At 37.1% G+C, this 18034-nt stretch overlaps 1 protein-coding gene across 1 annotated transcript in view; it reads right to left on the bottom strand.

Annotated features, from left to right (window-relative positions):
• grin2da (glutamate receptor, ionotropic, N-methyl D-aspartate 2D, a) overlaps nucleotides 1–18034 on the bottom strand; it is a 247266-nt gene that overhangs the window by 138601 nt on the left and 90631 nt on the right. The window contains exon 2 of the mRNA XM_024298168.2: nucleotides 4505–5093. Coding sequence (XP_024153936.1) covers nucleotides 4505–4957 — 453 coding nt within the window. The 5' untranslated portion in view covers nucleotides 4958–5093. The remainder of the gene's footprint in view (nucleotides 1–4504; nucleotides 5094–18034) is intronic.

Genomic DNA, 18034 nt, shown 5'->3' with positions numbered 1-18034 from the left:
ATTGGAGCCAATCGAACATTGTGAGATGTTCAGGGGTCACATCATGCTGACCTTGGAGGGGTAACGGCAGAAAATGTGACACATGTGGGTTAAAAAAACAAAAAACTCCTATTCACTTTTTATGGCCTGATTTTAAGATTTTTGCACAAAAAAGAACAACACAATTAAAAAGATGTAAACAACAGCAATTGTATGGTTTCTTGTTAACTTAAGCAGGTGTTGCAATTGAAACGATACACTACAAAAAACAGAAAAACAGCTCATTTATTTCAGTCATCGATGGAAAAAAAATGCAGGAAACCAAATTTCACACTGAGATGATCAAACTTCTAACCAAAAAGGAGCAGTAGAAAACATTATTAGGGCTGTGGATTTTTACTTAGGTGGTGATCTGATTCGATTCATGAATCAAGCTCAACAATTCAAGAATAGAACCACAATTCTTACTTTTTAATATAATGTTTGTTGCTGTGTGTGTAACTTTTTACTAGATGGATGATAATTGAAATTATATGTATTTAATCACCATCATGTATAATTTTATTTAGTAGGAGATCAGAATCAACAAAACTGCTAAAAAAAAAAAAAACCCAAAGATATAGATAAAAGATAATGGTGTTTGTCTATTTAAACTTTTTTTTAAACCCTCTGGTTAAGTTCAGCAGTACATGAAATCACTATTGTTTTAGATCATTTAACCCCAAAACCTAAAAATGCCCTTTATAGTCTTTCCATTCTGCATCATTTTACCCTCTAAACATTAAATTTTGGTGCAAAGCCGGCATAAAAGTGTTTTTTTTTTCCCACGACAGAATAAGCTGATTCAGGTTGATGACATTTAGAGCGAGGCTGTGTTTCTCCGCTTCAGAATCCATTGAAGTCAACATTGAAGTCAATTGTGTCAACAGTTACCATAACCAAAAGAATTTAAACACTGGAGCGAAAGTTCCAGTGTTTGATTAGTTTTTTAAGAGCTTATGTCAGTGAGCGGAACTTCAGTCTCATTTTATGAATGGAGAAAAAAGCACTCTCTACTTTTACTTTGAAAACAGGAAGTTTCACCGACACAAAGATTTGTTTACTTCTGGTGACAGTGGTGCTCTACATTCAGCTTTGTTTTAGTTTATAAACTTAAAATCCAACATTATTCTACAGCAAAAAATACATAATATGTTATTACACTCTACTTCAATTATACAGATTACGAATCAGCGATCTTGGACGTTGCGAATTTTCATCCTCAAATATTCAGGAGCAGATCACAAGTATCCGAGTGCCCAGATACTCGTTACAGCCCTAAAAATTATATCTTTGTCATTTTATCTGCTAAGTTATGTTCACCTTTAAAACAAGCAAAACTATTTTATATTAAGGCTAAACATGAGAAACTTCAAAGATGGACACCAAATAACAACCAAAACTGTCTATGTTTGCCATCGTGGTTAAGACCAAACCTTTTGAAATAATACTTAAATATACTTGTGGGTAAAACACAATTTAAAAGAAAAGAAAGAAATCATACATTGGAAAATAAGACCTTGAGCGAGTAGAAATAAAAGAAAAACCAAGAAAACTAAACCTATAGTTCAAGCAAAGCGACTACATGATTTGTTTTGACTCCTCTAACATGAACTACTCCTAGAAAAGTGAGAAATATCTCCCTTTCAAGCAAAACTACAAAAATCTGTAAAAAGACCCCCTGCTGTTCTGCTGCTTAGAAGTTGCTTTACAGTCTGCTGACTTCAGGAGGAAGAAAGAGAACACACAAAATCCCGCTAACGGCAAGTTCCCAGGACGGACCCACATCTGTGCTGGTCCACCAACACCTCCAGCCTCAAACTCTCCTACCGCACTGATTTCTCTCCTCGCAGAAATTCTCCTCACTCAAAGAAGGACCACATCACCTCCATACTCTCCTCCCTTCACCGTCACTTTTAGAATTAGTTTAAAATGCTCGGATTTGCTCTGTCCCACACCTTTGGATCATATCAGATCATCAGGTCATCTGACCTTGAGCTACTGGTCACCACTGGGACCAGACTGAAGTTTAGGGAAACCCTATTTTCTCTGTTGTTGCCCCTAAATCAGCAACAATATCATTGAGGTTCTACCACTTTGTGATCAAGAGCCTCCTGATCCGCCGTGTTCAGTTTGGCATGAGAACTGTATAACACAGACAAGGCAGTGTGGTGGTAGTCCCCACACAGCAGCAAACATTTATTACCCACCCACACAAGCAGCCTCTCAGGCAGGCTTCAGACAGGCTTTAGACAACCCTGACAATGCTCTTGTTAGGGTGTCAAACAGCATCCATGGCTGTATAAACGCAAGAAAACATTAGTTTTGGTGCCATCTTTGATGCTGCAGACCACAAAGGCTTCACAACAGCCTGGAAAGATGGTTGGTATTATCCATGCAGTCCATAGTCTGATCTGATCTCATCTACATCTTGAAATCATTGATGATCATAAATATGAAGGAGACTCCATGTCATGGTGAGTGACTCAGGGTTTGATTCTTGGACCTCTGTTGTTGAGCTGCCACATGCTCCCTACGAGTCAAATCATGCATTCTATTAATGTTTCATATAACAGTTATGTAGATGACTCAACTTTTTAAAATACATTTTACCAAACAAATAGTATCTATGAACCAATTTAGGATCGGTTGTAAGAGTTACAGACAACTTCAGGTAAATTCTGAAGATTGTCCTTAAATTTGAACGTCCTCAGCAGGATTCAGAGCTCTATCTCTCCCTCTGGAGGCCCCTCAACTGACCCTTATCTGACAATCACATTAACATAGGCAGCGCAATGAACCACGTTCAGTGCGAGGTATTGTTTGTGCCACCCTGCCTGCAGTACCGAGCGTTTCTCTTCTGTTTTCTGACCCAGCTTAGACTCTGATTACCTGCCCTTACCCTCGCCTGGACCCTGATAATGCTAGTCTCTTCTTGGATACTCCCATGCTTGTTATTGACCTGTGCCTGTCTGACCCTGATTTAGCCTTGTGGACTTTTAGTTGTACTTAATCCCTGTCTTTCTGTCGGAACTAATAAACCTGCTGCAAGTGGAACCAGCTGACTGCCCGTCTGTGACAGTCTCTGAGTTGTCTATTGCACATTGATGCATACACACATACGTATATGTATTTATTACCTTACTTTCACTTTTCTTTATTGTATGATCCCGCTGTGTGGTGTTGACAGGAGAGCATTGAACAAATAATATTTTATCAGATTTTTGGTTTTACATTTTCTGAATGACATCCAATGTGAATTTTATCAGTTTATATTAGATTAAATAATCAATAAAGTGACTTAAATTCTCAGCGTTTTATTACATTTCCTTTATTTTGTTTGCAAAATAGTTATAAAATATTATATCTATGTAGTTTCTGAAACTTCAAGGCTTTCATGTAGAAGAACTGATACATGAGCGATCTGTAATATATATTTTTTAAATATCCTCAACTTCCTTTTTTCTTCAAGAAAAGTAGATTTAACAGACGTTCCTCTGAATTTGACACACTCTGTAAGATATGAATATGATTTACGGTTTATGAAGGAGACTAAGTATTCACCCTATACATTTTTTTTAAAAAGACTAAAACAAAAAACATTTTTTTACTCATTAATAAAATTATGTGTGGTTTTTATATTTGATTTCTGAATGAGTAAAAAAGAAAAAAAAAATACAGTTCACATCCCATAATTTTATGTAAACACTGCAGCAGAGACTTTCACAATCACTTCTACACAGTTAGCACTGCATCTCTTAATGCTCAGTTTGAGCTATTTCTTAAAACCTGATTTTTGCAGTGTACTTTCACATTATAATTGAATTGTGACTGCCATCAGAGTTGAGCGGGAACTGTTTACAGCTCTGAAGGGAATGATGGGAGGTGCAGAACAACATCAAATGCAGAGAGTTTCACCAGCTGAGTGAGTGTATGTGTGTGTGTGTGTGCTGTGTGTGATTTGGACATATTTCACCAGTACATCTGGACAAATTCTAACGTTTTCAAACAAAACTTGAGCTTCCCAGCAGTCACTCAAATGTCACATGAATGTGACGTTCTTGTGTTTGAACCATGAGAAAAAAATGACATCTTTAAAGAGATTTTTTATGTTGTATTTCCAGCCTTTTAGCTGTCAAACTATTTTTTAAGTATATGGAAATGTAGTCATTGGCTTCATTTGTTCACTTCTTGCTTCGGTCCGCTCTCTTTCTCTCTCTGCTGCACCAATCAAATTCATCCTCTACCATTAAGAATAAAGAAAGCAAAAATAATAATAATAATAATACAAAAAACATAAAAAAATATTTAGAAACTACTAGATTTATATTCCATCTACAGTTGAACTTCTTGACATGGAAGTCAATCGGAAATTGCTTAATTCTAAAAGCTTTGGGTCAAATGAGAGCTTGGTTTGGTCTCTCAGAAAGTATTTTTTGGTTAAAATCCTAGCCTGAAAAAGAACAAATGGTGGGGTTGGTGTTACCTGCAGGGGCGTGGTGGCCAGCAGCTCACACAGCTGCAGCAGCAGGGTTCCAGGACTGCTCTCATTCACAGCCAGGTAGATGACGTTGGCCTGACCCGATGGCGTCATCACCGTCTCCCCAACCAGAGCCGCCAGATATGACGAAGACGCAGCCAAAGACCCCATGCCGGTCAGCTCTGCCAGTGAGGCCGTTTCCGCGACTCCCCTTCCTCCTCCTCCTCCAGGACCATTTCCCAGACCGGACGCACCACCTGGCTCGCCGACCCCCGCGCCTCCCGCCACCGCCGTCTCCGGGAGCAGGGAGGAGCCAGAGTGGACTACGGCTATGTTGATGCCACCCGAGTCCCTCTCTCTCTCCCGGGGCCGGAGCAGCAGGGGGGGCGAGGGGCGCACGGGCCCCATGCAGGCCAGAACAGCCAACAGCAGTGAGAGGGTGGGCCCTGGGGCCACCATGGGGTAAGGGGGGGGCCAGGGGAGGTTGTCTGATGTTTGGCACGTCAGGCTTGGTGGCGTCTGAGAAACCTGGGGCAGTGGGTGCAGTCAGTTAGGGTGAAGGGAGGGGCTGGTGGTACTTGAGGTTGTGCTTTTCCTAGAGAGGAAAATGAAAGAGAACAAAATGCCATCAGACACGCAGAAAAGTCAGCTTTACCGCACACTCCGCTGCTCGAAAAGTTGTTTCTTTTTCATCAATCAATTAAAATGCTTCTGAAAGAGATCAACTGAAAGTCCAGATGAACAGATGAAAGAACAAACCTCGCTGAATATTGACATGAGCGAGCCGGCATTACCAATAAGCCTCACCAGGGTTTCAGCCCCGGGGCCCAGGACCTTCTACAAATGTAAAAGAATCTACTTTTATAGCATCTTTCACTCATGATTAATGTTTATGTCTGCAGGAAGGAGGGAGAGCAAGCTGCAGCGAATGATATAAATCACTCTGAAAATGTCCAGCTGACTGACATGAGCGAGGACCAATCAAAGGTCTGGAATGACAACAGAGGTATCCTATACAGAAAGGGTCAAAGTTGCTTACAGGGCACTCCCATTGACATAGAATGAGGAAATAAACAAGAAAGGTCAGTTCAGGCCGCTCGAGCTTCTCTTTCATTTGCCTCCTGGAAGCCTTCCAGGAGTTCAAGTCATGTCCATAGACAGTATATGGAGAGAACTGGACTGATTAACACCCCCCGCCCCCCCGCCCTCCAAATAGGAAATACCTAGAAAGCCAAAATCTCATAGACTTCCATTGAAAAATAAACAGATTTTACTCAGTCATTATGTTTGTCAGAACAACCATTCTTTCTCTTTTTAACATGTTCTTACTAAACCTATTTATTTTTTCATGATATATTTTATTTATCGCAAGTTATTCAAGTTATAAACTGAGCCTGCTGGCCCCCACCTTGAATGTTTGAATGAAACATTCTCTCTGAGCCCCCTTTCATGGAAGGGGCGTGGCTTTCCAACAAGCTCACTCCTGGTTGCCATAGAACTGATGACTCAGACCAACTCATACCAACTACTGCTTACTAACGTCGTCGGGTCCAAAAAAAGTAAAACCGTTGGATCCTGAGGTAAGGTAATTTCTATTGGTGACGTCACGGCTCTGTCCATCTCTATATATGTCAATGGTCTTGTCCCGCTGAGCTGAAGCCCCAGGAAAGACTTTAGATTTACAGTCCCACTTTGATAATCTTTTGATCTATTGTAAAACGTTCCCATTGGTCCTTTAGTTATTATTTTGGACAAAAAAAAACTGTTGTTTTCAAGGACATAAGAGAGATATAGTATGTCCTTTCCATCAAACTCATTTTGACAGGTGACCTTTGACCTCAACATTCCGATGTGATGACGTAACAATTTGATATCAAATTGATATAAACTTTATATAAATTTGATATCAAATCGATATAAACTTTATATAAATTCGATATAAAGGTTATATAAAGTTTATATCAAATTGATATCAAATTGTTACGTCATCACATCGGAATGTGGAGGTCAAAGGTCACCTGTCAAAATGAGTTTGATGGAAAGGACATACTATATCTCTCTGACATACTTTCTGAAGAGTGGCAGTGGTTCATCAACATTTTGCTTCTGAGTTGTGGGCGGAACTGTTGAAGTAAGTTTCAGCTCAGTTCCCATGAGCCAGATTCCAGCTCAGACGAGGAAAACAAAGATGTTAATGGATCTATTTGTCTGCAAGTGGATGCATCGGAATGGAGCGGAGAGCTTGTGGCCCGCCGATTGTAGTTTGTATGTAATAACGTTCAGAAACACAATTTAATCTTCTTAATGTTCTTTATATGTCCTCTATTATGAGAAAAATGCAACTAGAGCATGCTAAAAATACAAAAAAACAATTTTAAAGGCATGGGTCTTTTGTAAAAGCAACTTTGTCAGCTACCCTGGGGGTTTCCTTTCTGAGAAAAGGAAAGTAAGAGCATCTCTGCCTCTGTGGCCCACTTCCTGATGAGCAGGGAGTGCAATACGATTTCAGAGCCCTTCATTCATTCATTTGGGTAACAAAACTATGAAAAAAAATGATCTTTTTTTATTTAAACCTGACTGTTGAGCTTCACTTAATTCTCACCTTAACTGGTTTTGAGTAATAAAAAGTTGTTTAAAAAAAAAAAAAAAAGAACATCTTCTTAAAAAAAAAAAAAACTGTCAGACATGACTAAAAGTGAAAATTCAACCTCTGGACTGGTCAGATTCAGCAGGAAGAAAGCAGTTTACAACAAGTAGGAGAATATTTTAGTGTTTTCATGGAGGATTTGCAAGAGCTGAGCTTGTTTTTATGCTGCATAAGATTTAAAAAGTAATAAAATTATGTTTTATATTGTGTTATGAATGATCATAAACATTTTGTCACGCTTTTATTTATTTTGTGTTGTTGTGCTGTGGCATGCATGACTACATATATAACCTGAGTCATATACCAGGGCCTTAAAACATTTTTGTCCCTAGGCTCATAGTTTATTATTGGAATTTTAAAATAGAAGACAGATCTTTCATTTTTCAGTGACATATTTAAAAAAGAGAAGAATATAGCAGATTTTAGGGAATATTTGTACTTTTTGGAAAGTAAACATGTTCCAAAAATACAAGGTTGGTTGTAGGAAGCCTGTCAGGAAGTTTTCTGAATAGAAAAAAAAAGTATTTTGTAGCTTTAGATAGATAAAATCAGCAAAAGTGAAACAGCAGAGTATGCAGTTCAGACTTTCCTAAGAGAATGAGACTTCTGAAGACTTTCATTTTCAGTCAGACTTTTTCTCTTTTTTTCAGTTTTGCTTTTTCAGAGTTGTAGCATAAGGATGAGGAGAGGAAAGGAAGCAGGAGCAGGACCACAGAGGATGAAGAGCAAAATAAAGAAAGAAGAGGAGCTACTGGCTAGAGGATGAACCAAGGTGAGAATAAAGGAGTGAGGGGTTAAAGGAGCTGAAGTGGAAGAACAGAGAGGGAATGTGCCTGTAAGTATGAGTTTAATAAGAGGAGCTGTGGAAGGAATGAGAGCTGCATAATAAATGAGAGGAAAGAAAAGTCAGGAAATGGACGTGATTCTTGTGAATAAAACCCTCAATGTCTTAAAAATACTTAGTTTCATGTAAAATTACATTTATTAATTTTGATAGGATTTTTGAATTATTTTTGGTTCTTGAGATTTACAAGTCATCAGAAATAAAACCATCCTTCAAAATGGGTTGACAGGTCCATTCCTCATTAGGTGGTTTCTATAGGGTGTTTCTACAATATTACTGTGGGTTCAAAAATAAAATAAATTACCCTGAAACTTTTGGTGCCTGCAGGAAATGTAAAAAAAAAAAAAAAAAAAAAGACAGGTTTTGACATAATTCACATAAAATTCCAATTAATATATATTGAGCTGAGGTTGGTTGATTACTTTATCAAATATGTATCAGAATAAAGAAAAACATTTAAAAAAATAAAGTAGGTGCTGAATTTTTAAAACTTTTTGTGTTAATGTTGTAGCAAGAAACTAATATAATGACTGCAAAATAAATAGATTTGATTTTTTTAACTGATAGTCTCAGAAAGATGGGGGTGTAGTTGAGACAGTCTGAGAATAACCACTCAGAGTTTCCATTTATGTAAAAACTCTTTCCCTAAGACTTAAAAGAAATTAAAACTTTGTGTGCGGATGGACATTAATAAAAAAAAAAAAAAAAACACCATCAAAATACCTGAATAAATTCCACTGGTCGGCCTGAACATTTGTTCAAATGTTAGTTCCCATTTCTTCTGTTTTACCTGTTACTCATTAATACAGATTTAAAGGAAAATCTCTAAAACTAAATTAAACAAAATAGTCAGCTTAGAGGTGCTTTAAATAAATATAGCTTCCCCTTCAAGCTTCCCAATTCATTGCACCAAAGACAAAAAGAAGGTCAATATGGTAAATTAGACGATAAATAAAAACTGTAGCTGTGACAAACTTAACAAGTGATTTCGTACAAACATGATCTGTGAAGCAGGACTCAATTAAAAGCAAAAAATAATTTGTTTAAATCAGTAAAATTTTTTCTTAAAAAAAAAAATTCAGAGCAGGAAATGCTGTTTTTTAGTAAATCTTATGCATAGACCATCTTTCTTCATGTAGAAACCGACAGTTTTGGTATTAAAGAAGCAAATGGAGACTGACTTCAACAACGCCCCCCCCCCTTTAGTTATTTATTTTTACTTTGGCGTTCAAGTTCTAGTTTGGCCAAAAATCTTGTTTCTTCTCTTGGATTTTCCTCATGTTCTGTGGAGGTTTAGAAACATTTTTCTCCTAACCACAATTTCTTGACCAGCAATATTTCATATCTTTGAAAGACTAAAGCTGCTGCAGCAAAGGCTGAGATCTCTCCACTGAGGGCTAACCCCGTCCCTCTGTGTGCGACGGACATCATCATGAGCATTTTGAAAGTAAAAATGTTAAAAATGTGTTTTCCCTTTTAAAAAGGAACACACATGTTCAATATTCCAAAAGAAAGTTTCCATCATGTAGCCCTAAAAGACAATTTTGTAAACTCCCATGATGCTCCTTTATTTACATGGTGACATGTAGCCACTTACATCTGACATGTATGATGATCAGCTAAATTTGTTCCAGGTTCATGGCTTTCATACTGTATAGAGAAAGAAGTCTTACAGCTGCCATAGCAAAGGAAAAAAAGGCAGTGAAATTTGATGCCTCCAAGACCTTTTTCCCAAACAATGTACATCCATATTTAAAAGGACGACGTGCAACAACATTCTGCTCAGTTTGCAGAGTTTCAAATATGCCTGTTGGGTACAGCTGACCTGGACGAGCCTGCTTGCTGAAAACTCATGAATAACAGAATAAAAAAAGGTTTTGTTAGGGAACCTGCTGCATACCTGAAAAATCTGTAGAATTACTGCAGGAACAGATGTTTTTTTTTTTACACGAGTCAAAGAAGAACATCAACAAGGTCCTCAAAGGACGTCAACTTCACGTGAGAGTTGAAATATAGCAGGAAACAATGCAATTCTGTTGTCAATGAGTGGGAATTGTTTTTAATCCAGTTTAAAAATTGGCTTGTTTTTTATTTTTTGCAAATTACCGTGTTAAGGGTCTAAAAAGTTGCTAAATAAAACCAGTTGACTTTTAAGTGTATTTTTCTCATTTATTGTTTTTAATTTGAGCTTTATTCAAACTGTGAACGGGCAATTTTTAAGAGGATTGATTCACACTTGTTCTTGGAAACAGAAGGAAAACTCAGATCCAATCCAAGTTCTTCCCTTCTCCCTACCCCTCCATTTAGTCCTGTAAATGGACAGTAATGGACAGATTGGGCCAATCCAAATTCTTCTCTTCTTCCTAGCCCTTCTCCTTACCCCTCCATTTGTAGGGCCATTTGTAGTGGGAGTGGTATCCAAAATATTCTTTAAGGGGGGCCTAACCTCTAAGCAGAGGGATATAGAGCCCTCTGTCGTGAGGGTGTTCCTCGTCACGCATTGACGTACTGCAGATAAGCAAATTTCTTCACATGGGTGTGCTCTGAAACACATTTAAATGTAAGTAATCAATTATTGTTCAAGTTTGCCCTTTTTAAAGTTATAAAAGTGCTGTTCTTGTGTATATTTGACCGCTGGAAACTCCATGCTAGCATAGCTGACTATTGGTGACATCATCGAGTGGAAATGACGTCTGAATTCAGAGACACTAGTTTTCCAAAAGTCTCTGTTTTGTAGGGGTAGTAAGAAGGGAATAGTTAAGATTGGGCCATATAGTGTCTCCGAATTTGGACGCCAGTTTCACCCGATGACATCACCAATAGTTGCTGGTCAGCTATGCTAGCATGGAGCTTTTATCGCTCAAATATACCTAACAACAGCGGTTTTAAAACTTTAAAACATAACTTTAGAACAGCATGTTATTTATTATTATCAATTTTAAATTAAATGTAAACTCCTGTGCTTCAGAGTGCACCTACATGAAGAAAAGCACTTCTCCGCTGATGGATGGCTTTGTATCCCTCCGCTTGGAAGGTGGGACCTTAAAAAAATATATTTCAGACACACTAACTACAAATGCCCCTCCGAGGAGTGGGGAGAAGGGGTAGGGATATAGGAAGAATTTGGATTGGGCTGTAAACTTCTGTGCTTCAGGGGCCAGCCATGTGAAGAAACGCGCTTCTCGTGATGTGAAACCCTCTCGCGATGGAGGGCTCTGTACCATATTGTTGGCCCTTGAAAAAACTATGTGGGACAACCCTAGCACAAAGAGGGGTAGGGAGAAGGGAAGAATTCGGATTGGGCCTTAGCTTAAAATTGAAAATGAGCGGATCAAAATCTTTATATAACATTTATATAGCATTATATGTACATCTCTTTACAATATGTGTTTTGATGTGTTTATGTGGGTTAATATATATATATATATATTGACTGAGATTTGGGGTGATTAAACACCAAGAACACTAATATTTTAAACTTCATTAAAGTCACTTTTTTTGTAAAATACACTTAAAACTGAAAGCTGACTGTCAGATCATGGATGTCATTGAAACAAGAACGAAAGTTAATGTCTGATGTCAAGAAGACAGGCTGTCACATGGACAGAAGCAAGTCCAAAAAGAGATAGTCTGTTTTTTTACAGGAAAGGGGAACATCCAGGTATCCAATCCAGACTGGATACTTGATGCTCAAATGTTAAAAAAGAAGCCAACCTGTAAGTTTTGTTTAAAAGCACATAAAAAATATCAATCCAGCACTTGTTGCACCTACTGTGCTTCTTCCCTGAAGATGAATTTGTCATGATATCATTACAACTTCAGAAAATGTGTTAACAGCAATCATCTTTGTCAGAAATGGAAATAAAGTATGAAGAATTGCTTAAAAGGAAAAAAATAAGTTGAAAAATATTCCCAAAACTCCAGAGAGAAAATGATTGCAGCACTTAAGCCCAGGTTGAATGAGAGTTTTTGAGGGAGAAATTACTGTAATTCATCTATTCAGAAATTATCTTTGCCATTTTTTTATGTAGTTCAATGTACATCAATGAATTCTTTAACCTTGCAAACGATGCTTTCAGCTTGACATTGGGCCAGTTAGTAAAAGAGCTAGAAGCTTTCTGAAGGGAAAAATGGCAGTGTTCAAAGCATCATCAAAACTGTGGCTCTGATGACTCAGCAAAAAGCAAAATCAGGACAAATGTGTTTTTATATATATTCTTCTTATATATTTTCCTTTATGTATTCTTGCAACACATATTTTACATGCTTCAAAACTTCCAAAATATTCTTAGTTTATGTTAGTGAGTCACAGAGCTTCAGCCTTGTGTTCACTTTTAAAAGGTTGAATGAATAAGTGCGACAAATGCTGGCTTAAACCAGTTAGAATATCATCTTAAAATGTCCGCGATTTAAGTACCTAGGAATCAAACTTTACAATGGATTTGCTGCATGTACAATGCGTAAGGGGCCGCCAACATGTGGAGCTAAAAAAAAAAAAAAAAAACCATAAATCAGTGAGCTTAGCTAAAATAGAGTTTGAAGTTGTGAGCCAGAGACAACATAAACAAACCCTAGGCATTTGGCAAAACCAGTGATGCAATGTTGGCAGGATACTGCAATGCCACAACACTTGTTTTTTTTTTGTTTTGTTTTGTTTTTTTTTAATGGTCAAAAAGGTTAAGCCAGTTATTGGAATCTGATCATCAAGGCTGCTGTTGAGCTAAAAATTTGAGCTCACCTGTTTTTAAACAGCAAAACCTTAATTTACAATCTTTCCTTGAATATCTACCACAATACAGTTATTATGAATCTATAATTCATCTGCAAGGCCAAAATGAGAATTTATTTATATATATATATATATATATATATATATACACACACATACACATAAGTTCTACAGTCTTTTTGGATGTTTCTAATTTCAAAGATTTCTTTAACACCGCATGACTTTCGGTACAGAACATGCTGCTAGTGTTGCCCCTGGAAGACTCACTTCAACCTTGAGTCTTGAAAATCCTCCTCCTGCTTTTTTTCAGCTAAATCAGGTGATTTAGGGTTTGGATCGACTGAAAATACCTACTACAGGTGATCATCAGAAGCTAGGATGACACTGTAGCAGCTCTCACATAATCGTGGCTTCAAGCTGAGGAGTGAAACATGTAGGCACAAAAAAAGGCTTCTAAAAATGTACTTCGCTATATTAAAGTAGTACAGTCCCCATGCTTATTTTTCCACAGAAAAGTGTTGTGTGTTTCTAACAGGCGGTAACAGATAGCATCCTGATGAGTCTGACACAATTCAGACGCAGCGACGTAACCCTGCCAACAGCAGTAAAACACTAAGCTTATGTTCTGTACAATTTTCCTTTAACTTCTAAAGATTAGTTTTGTAAAAGTAAATTGCAATAATGCTTTCATATATAAATAAAATGTATATAAATTCAGTTTCAAAACTCCTAATACAAACATTTTCACAGGGATCATAGAAAACAGTCACTAAGTGCACAGATGGATAAACTGGAGAGGAAACCTGTTAAATTGACAAAAACATAATGAGTCATCTGGAAAAAAAAAAAGTTCGATGCAGCATCTCTGAGCCTGGCATCAGTGTCAGTAAGCAAGAATGCAAAAAGAAGCTCATAGACTGCCTGCACAAAGTGAATCATACCTTTTTTAAGTCAAGTCATTGACCTTGGCTGGGTTGTCTGCACGCTCAGCTGTTCACACTCATCACTCTTGCAAACACAGAACATAATGCACCCTAAGGCACTGCTATGCCAAACAGCAAAATCCAGACAGCTGGCTGAGGTCCCTGCATGGACCCGTGCTCCTTAGTTTATAGGTGAAGAAAAAAATCTAATGGATAGTTTTCATTTCTATTGTGGAGAAAACCCTGAGCTATGGGATGAGTAACAACTCAATCTTAAAATGATTAGCATAACACATATAATCACCTGTAACCTGCTCTCTCATTGGTCAGAATATAATGCACATGGCACAGTCTAACCAATCACAGAGCTAAGGACCGGATAGCAAATACACAGGATATGATTCCATTAAGCAACATTCCCAAAATAATTTATTACAATGTCTGGATCTTTTCAAAACACTTCCTGATTTGAGGATTTAGTTTTTGGTTTTTCAGTTATGTTCTTGACTTTGGTCAGTTATCCTGTTATCCAGTCTACCTGTTCTGCCTGTTTTCTGCCTTGTCTCAGACCTTTGGACCCACTTGTTGCCCTCTGGTACCTTTGCCTCTGACTTATCTATCCACTCTGTCTCTGTCCCACGGTTTCGTCTTCGGTTTTTGATCTCCGTTTACCCTTCCTGGGTTTATCTGCCTTTGTTGAACGCTCTCAGACACCTGGAGAACATTGTGACTTTTCTATATCTTTTGGACTTATCTATATTATCTATAGAAATACATGCGACTTATCTATATATGACTTATTTATTAACACATCTATAGATATATATGCGACTTATTATTACTTATCTATATATTTGTGACTTATCTACATCTTTTTGAATTATATATATTGTTGTACTTATCTATAGAAATACATGCGACTTATCTATATATGACTTATTTATATATTTTAACACATCTATACATATATATGTGACTTATTATTACTTATCTATATATTTGTGACTTATCTACATCTTTGTGAATTATCTCTATCTTTGTAACGTATTTATAACTTCGTCTTATCTATATACATGTGTGATGTATCTCTATCTTTGTGACTTATCTCTATATTTATCTTTGTAACGTATCTATAGATAAATATGTGACTTATCAATATCTGACTTATCTATATATTTATGACTTATCTACATTTTTGTGACGTATCTATTGATACCGTATATAGGCAACTTATCTATATATAACTTATCTATATATTTGTGACATATTTACATCTTTGTGATTTATCAATATCTTGTTAACTTATCTATAACTTTTCTTATCTACATACATACGTGACTTATCTCTACCTTTGTGACTTATCTATACATATATGTGACTCATCTCCCTTCAGGAAGAGGATGCCTAATAGGACTTATTTGATGAAGGAGGAAGCGTGCGTTCCTGGTTTTAAGACATAGAGAGACAGGTTGACACTCCTCATCTGCATCATAAAGTAGCCCTACACTACAGTCTATTGTTCTGAACTTAAAAAAAAAAAAAATAATAATAACGCCTTATGTTTATCAATACTACAATTTAATTATACATTTTTTACAAAACATGATCAGAAGTGTTTTTGAGGAGTGGTGGAGGGGTCAGACGGGGGAGGGGGGTCCCTCTGTGTTTGTGCATGTCTCCAATTCCTAAACCCTGCGAATAAGTGGAAATACTGTATATATTTGTGACTTATCTATGTCTTTGTCTCATCTATATCTTTGTGATTTATTTAAGTAACATATCTGTATCTTTGTCTTAGCTGTACCTTTTGACTTATCTATAACTTCATCTTATAGATATATTCATGACTTATCTATATATTTGTGGCTTATATATATATATATATATATATATATATATATATATATATATATGGCTTATCTATATATTTGTGACTTTTCTCTATCTTTGTAACTTATCTCTACCTTTGTGATGTATCTATATCTTTCTGACTAATCTATATATTTGTCAGAGACATGAGAGGAAATAGCCAATAAAGGTACACTGAATAATAGAGGATAACTGACCAAAACCAAAGACTTAATTGAAAAATTATACTAAAGGACTCAATCTTGACATTTGTCTTTCCTGATCAAATTTTCTGCATCAAAATATCAGACAAGAGTAAAGTTTCATCTCAGAAATAAACTTCCTTTCCCTTATCCTCCTGCCAGGTTCACAAACGACTGAAGCCCAGGAAACATAAAACATTGTTCAGTCCTGAAACTTTGAGTGTGTTAAGAGACAAAGAAAGACCTCGGTGTGATGAGTCTCAAATATCTAATTATATGGAGCTGTACCGTTGAGGGTTAGTGCTGCCAGACAAACCTCTGTTTTGATCCCAGCACATCCACTAACCCTCTTGTACTCCACCCACTACTGCACCGCGTTTCTGACCGCATTCACACTTCAGTCATGCGTTTGATGCCTAATTTAGAGCTTGGTCTGGTTAACACGCATGACAAAAGCATGCAAAAACAAGTTGCATGTGATTTTGTCTGATTGGATCTGTTAAAAAACTATGTGTATAATCCACTTAGCACCAGGCCTCTGAGGAATTTGGATCAACGTGCACTTAATGGGATTTTATCACTCTTGAAGCAGGATTGCGGTGGCAGTTTTGTCATATTTTGCATGTCTGAAAGGCAGGTGAAAACTGACAGAACTTAACGCATTAATGGCTGCAGTCGTTCCTTCAATTAGGAGACGTTGATACAATGAAAGGAGACAAAAAGCAATCTCGCTGCTCATGAAGAGACTCCAGACTGCCAGAGGCAAAGATTATTGAGGCATAGGCTATCAGATATCTGGTGTTGCGCTTTTGGATAAGTTAAGGGCTGTTTAACTATTTATGGTAATTAAAGCTGACAATAATTATGTTACCATCAGTAAACTAGGCTTTATGACTGTTTAAACTGCATGTGCAGTCATGCACAAGTGTGCAAGAGAATAATGCATCAAAATTGTCTTTTTGATTCAACTTTCAAATTGCAATATTTATTAAATGGTGATTCAACATAAAGCATTCCAGAGCTATTTTAAACATGTAATCAGAAAGCACTTTGCATTTGGTATCATTGAAACCTGTTGTCTCCTTCCTTCCACAAAGAAACTAAGGTGGCCTCACACCACAGAGAGGTGATGTCTCCAGCATGTCTTTGGTTGCCTTGATACTTCCTCCCCTAACACCTCTTGAGTGCAAAGCAAAATTAACAGGATCATTTTCACAGATCAGCTATGAGTTTCATTTCTTTTAAGTCCCACGCCAACTATATTTTTTATCTTTCGCGAAATCCTAGTCGTCTTTTAATTGATTGTGCAGTTCTTAGCCAAAATCAAACAGCCTGTTTCATTTTTTAAAAAACATATTGTCAGCAGCGCAGCAAGAGGTCATTAGAAGTTGACACATCAGGCCTTTTGTTAACACTCTCTTCCACTAGCTTACAGCCCCTCACAACCCCAAGCTAACATTAGTGTAGAAACAAGACAGCAAGCAATATCGTTTATCCAGCTGCACAGTTTTGAGCCAGATGGCGGCTTATACGCAAAAACAAAGACGTCAATGGATCTTTTTGTATGCAAGTGAATGGAGCCGAGAAGGGAGACTTTGGCCCGGTCATGGCAGTTGCTGTGACATTTGTTAAACCGCAGACTTTAATTTGTGTCTGATCCATCACAGTTTTACTTAATAAATACTCAGAAATGCAGTTATAAGCTTAAATATTTTTTTATAAATATCCGATATCATGAGAAAAATGCTACAAGACCATATTGAAAATATGGTTTCAGTTTAGTTTAGTACCATCTCACACTTTGTTCTGTTCCCTTTTTATTTCTCATGTTGTTTCATGTTCAAGTTTTGTTGCAGTTTTTCCTAAATTAAGTTAGTCCAGATATTTGTCAGTTGATATTAATATGGATCTTTATCTTGACTGAGTAGCTTATGTGTCGAAACACAGCGGGAGTGACAGAAAAATCAGCTCCCAAAAGCAAAAGTCCCGAAACTTATTCCAACACTTCTTTCTAATCCGACTGTCAATTATTATTAAGTTCTTGTTTTCCCCTGGAGTCAAATTTTACTTGAGTCAAGGACACTTCCCAAATGTCGCAAATATGTTACTGATTTCAGAAACAAACAGCATCATTGAAAGCATGCTGGGTACGAGCATTTCTGCAGTGTAAATTCCAAGCCTACAATAATGTAATAAGCACTCTCTAAAACCTCTCTGCAGCATTTTTATGGATGGAAAAAACCCACAAAGATGAAATATGTTATGCAGCAAGAGAGAGAAGCAAACAGCCTGGCTGTAGAGGAGAACGACTGGCATGCTGGTATCCCGAAGTGCAATGGCAG

The sequence above is a fragment of the Oryzias melastigma genome, linkage group LG11 (assembly GCF_002922805.2).
Source record: "Oryzias melastigma strain HK-1 linkage group LG11, ASM292280v2, whole genome shotgun sequence".
NCBI lineage: Eukaryota > Metazoa > Chordata > Actinopteri > Beloniformes > Adrianichthyidae > Oryzias > Oryzias melastigma.
Note: the sequence above shows the minus strand (reverse complement) of the source record. Positions and strands in the feature narration are given on the sequence as shown.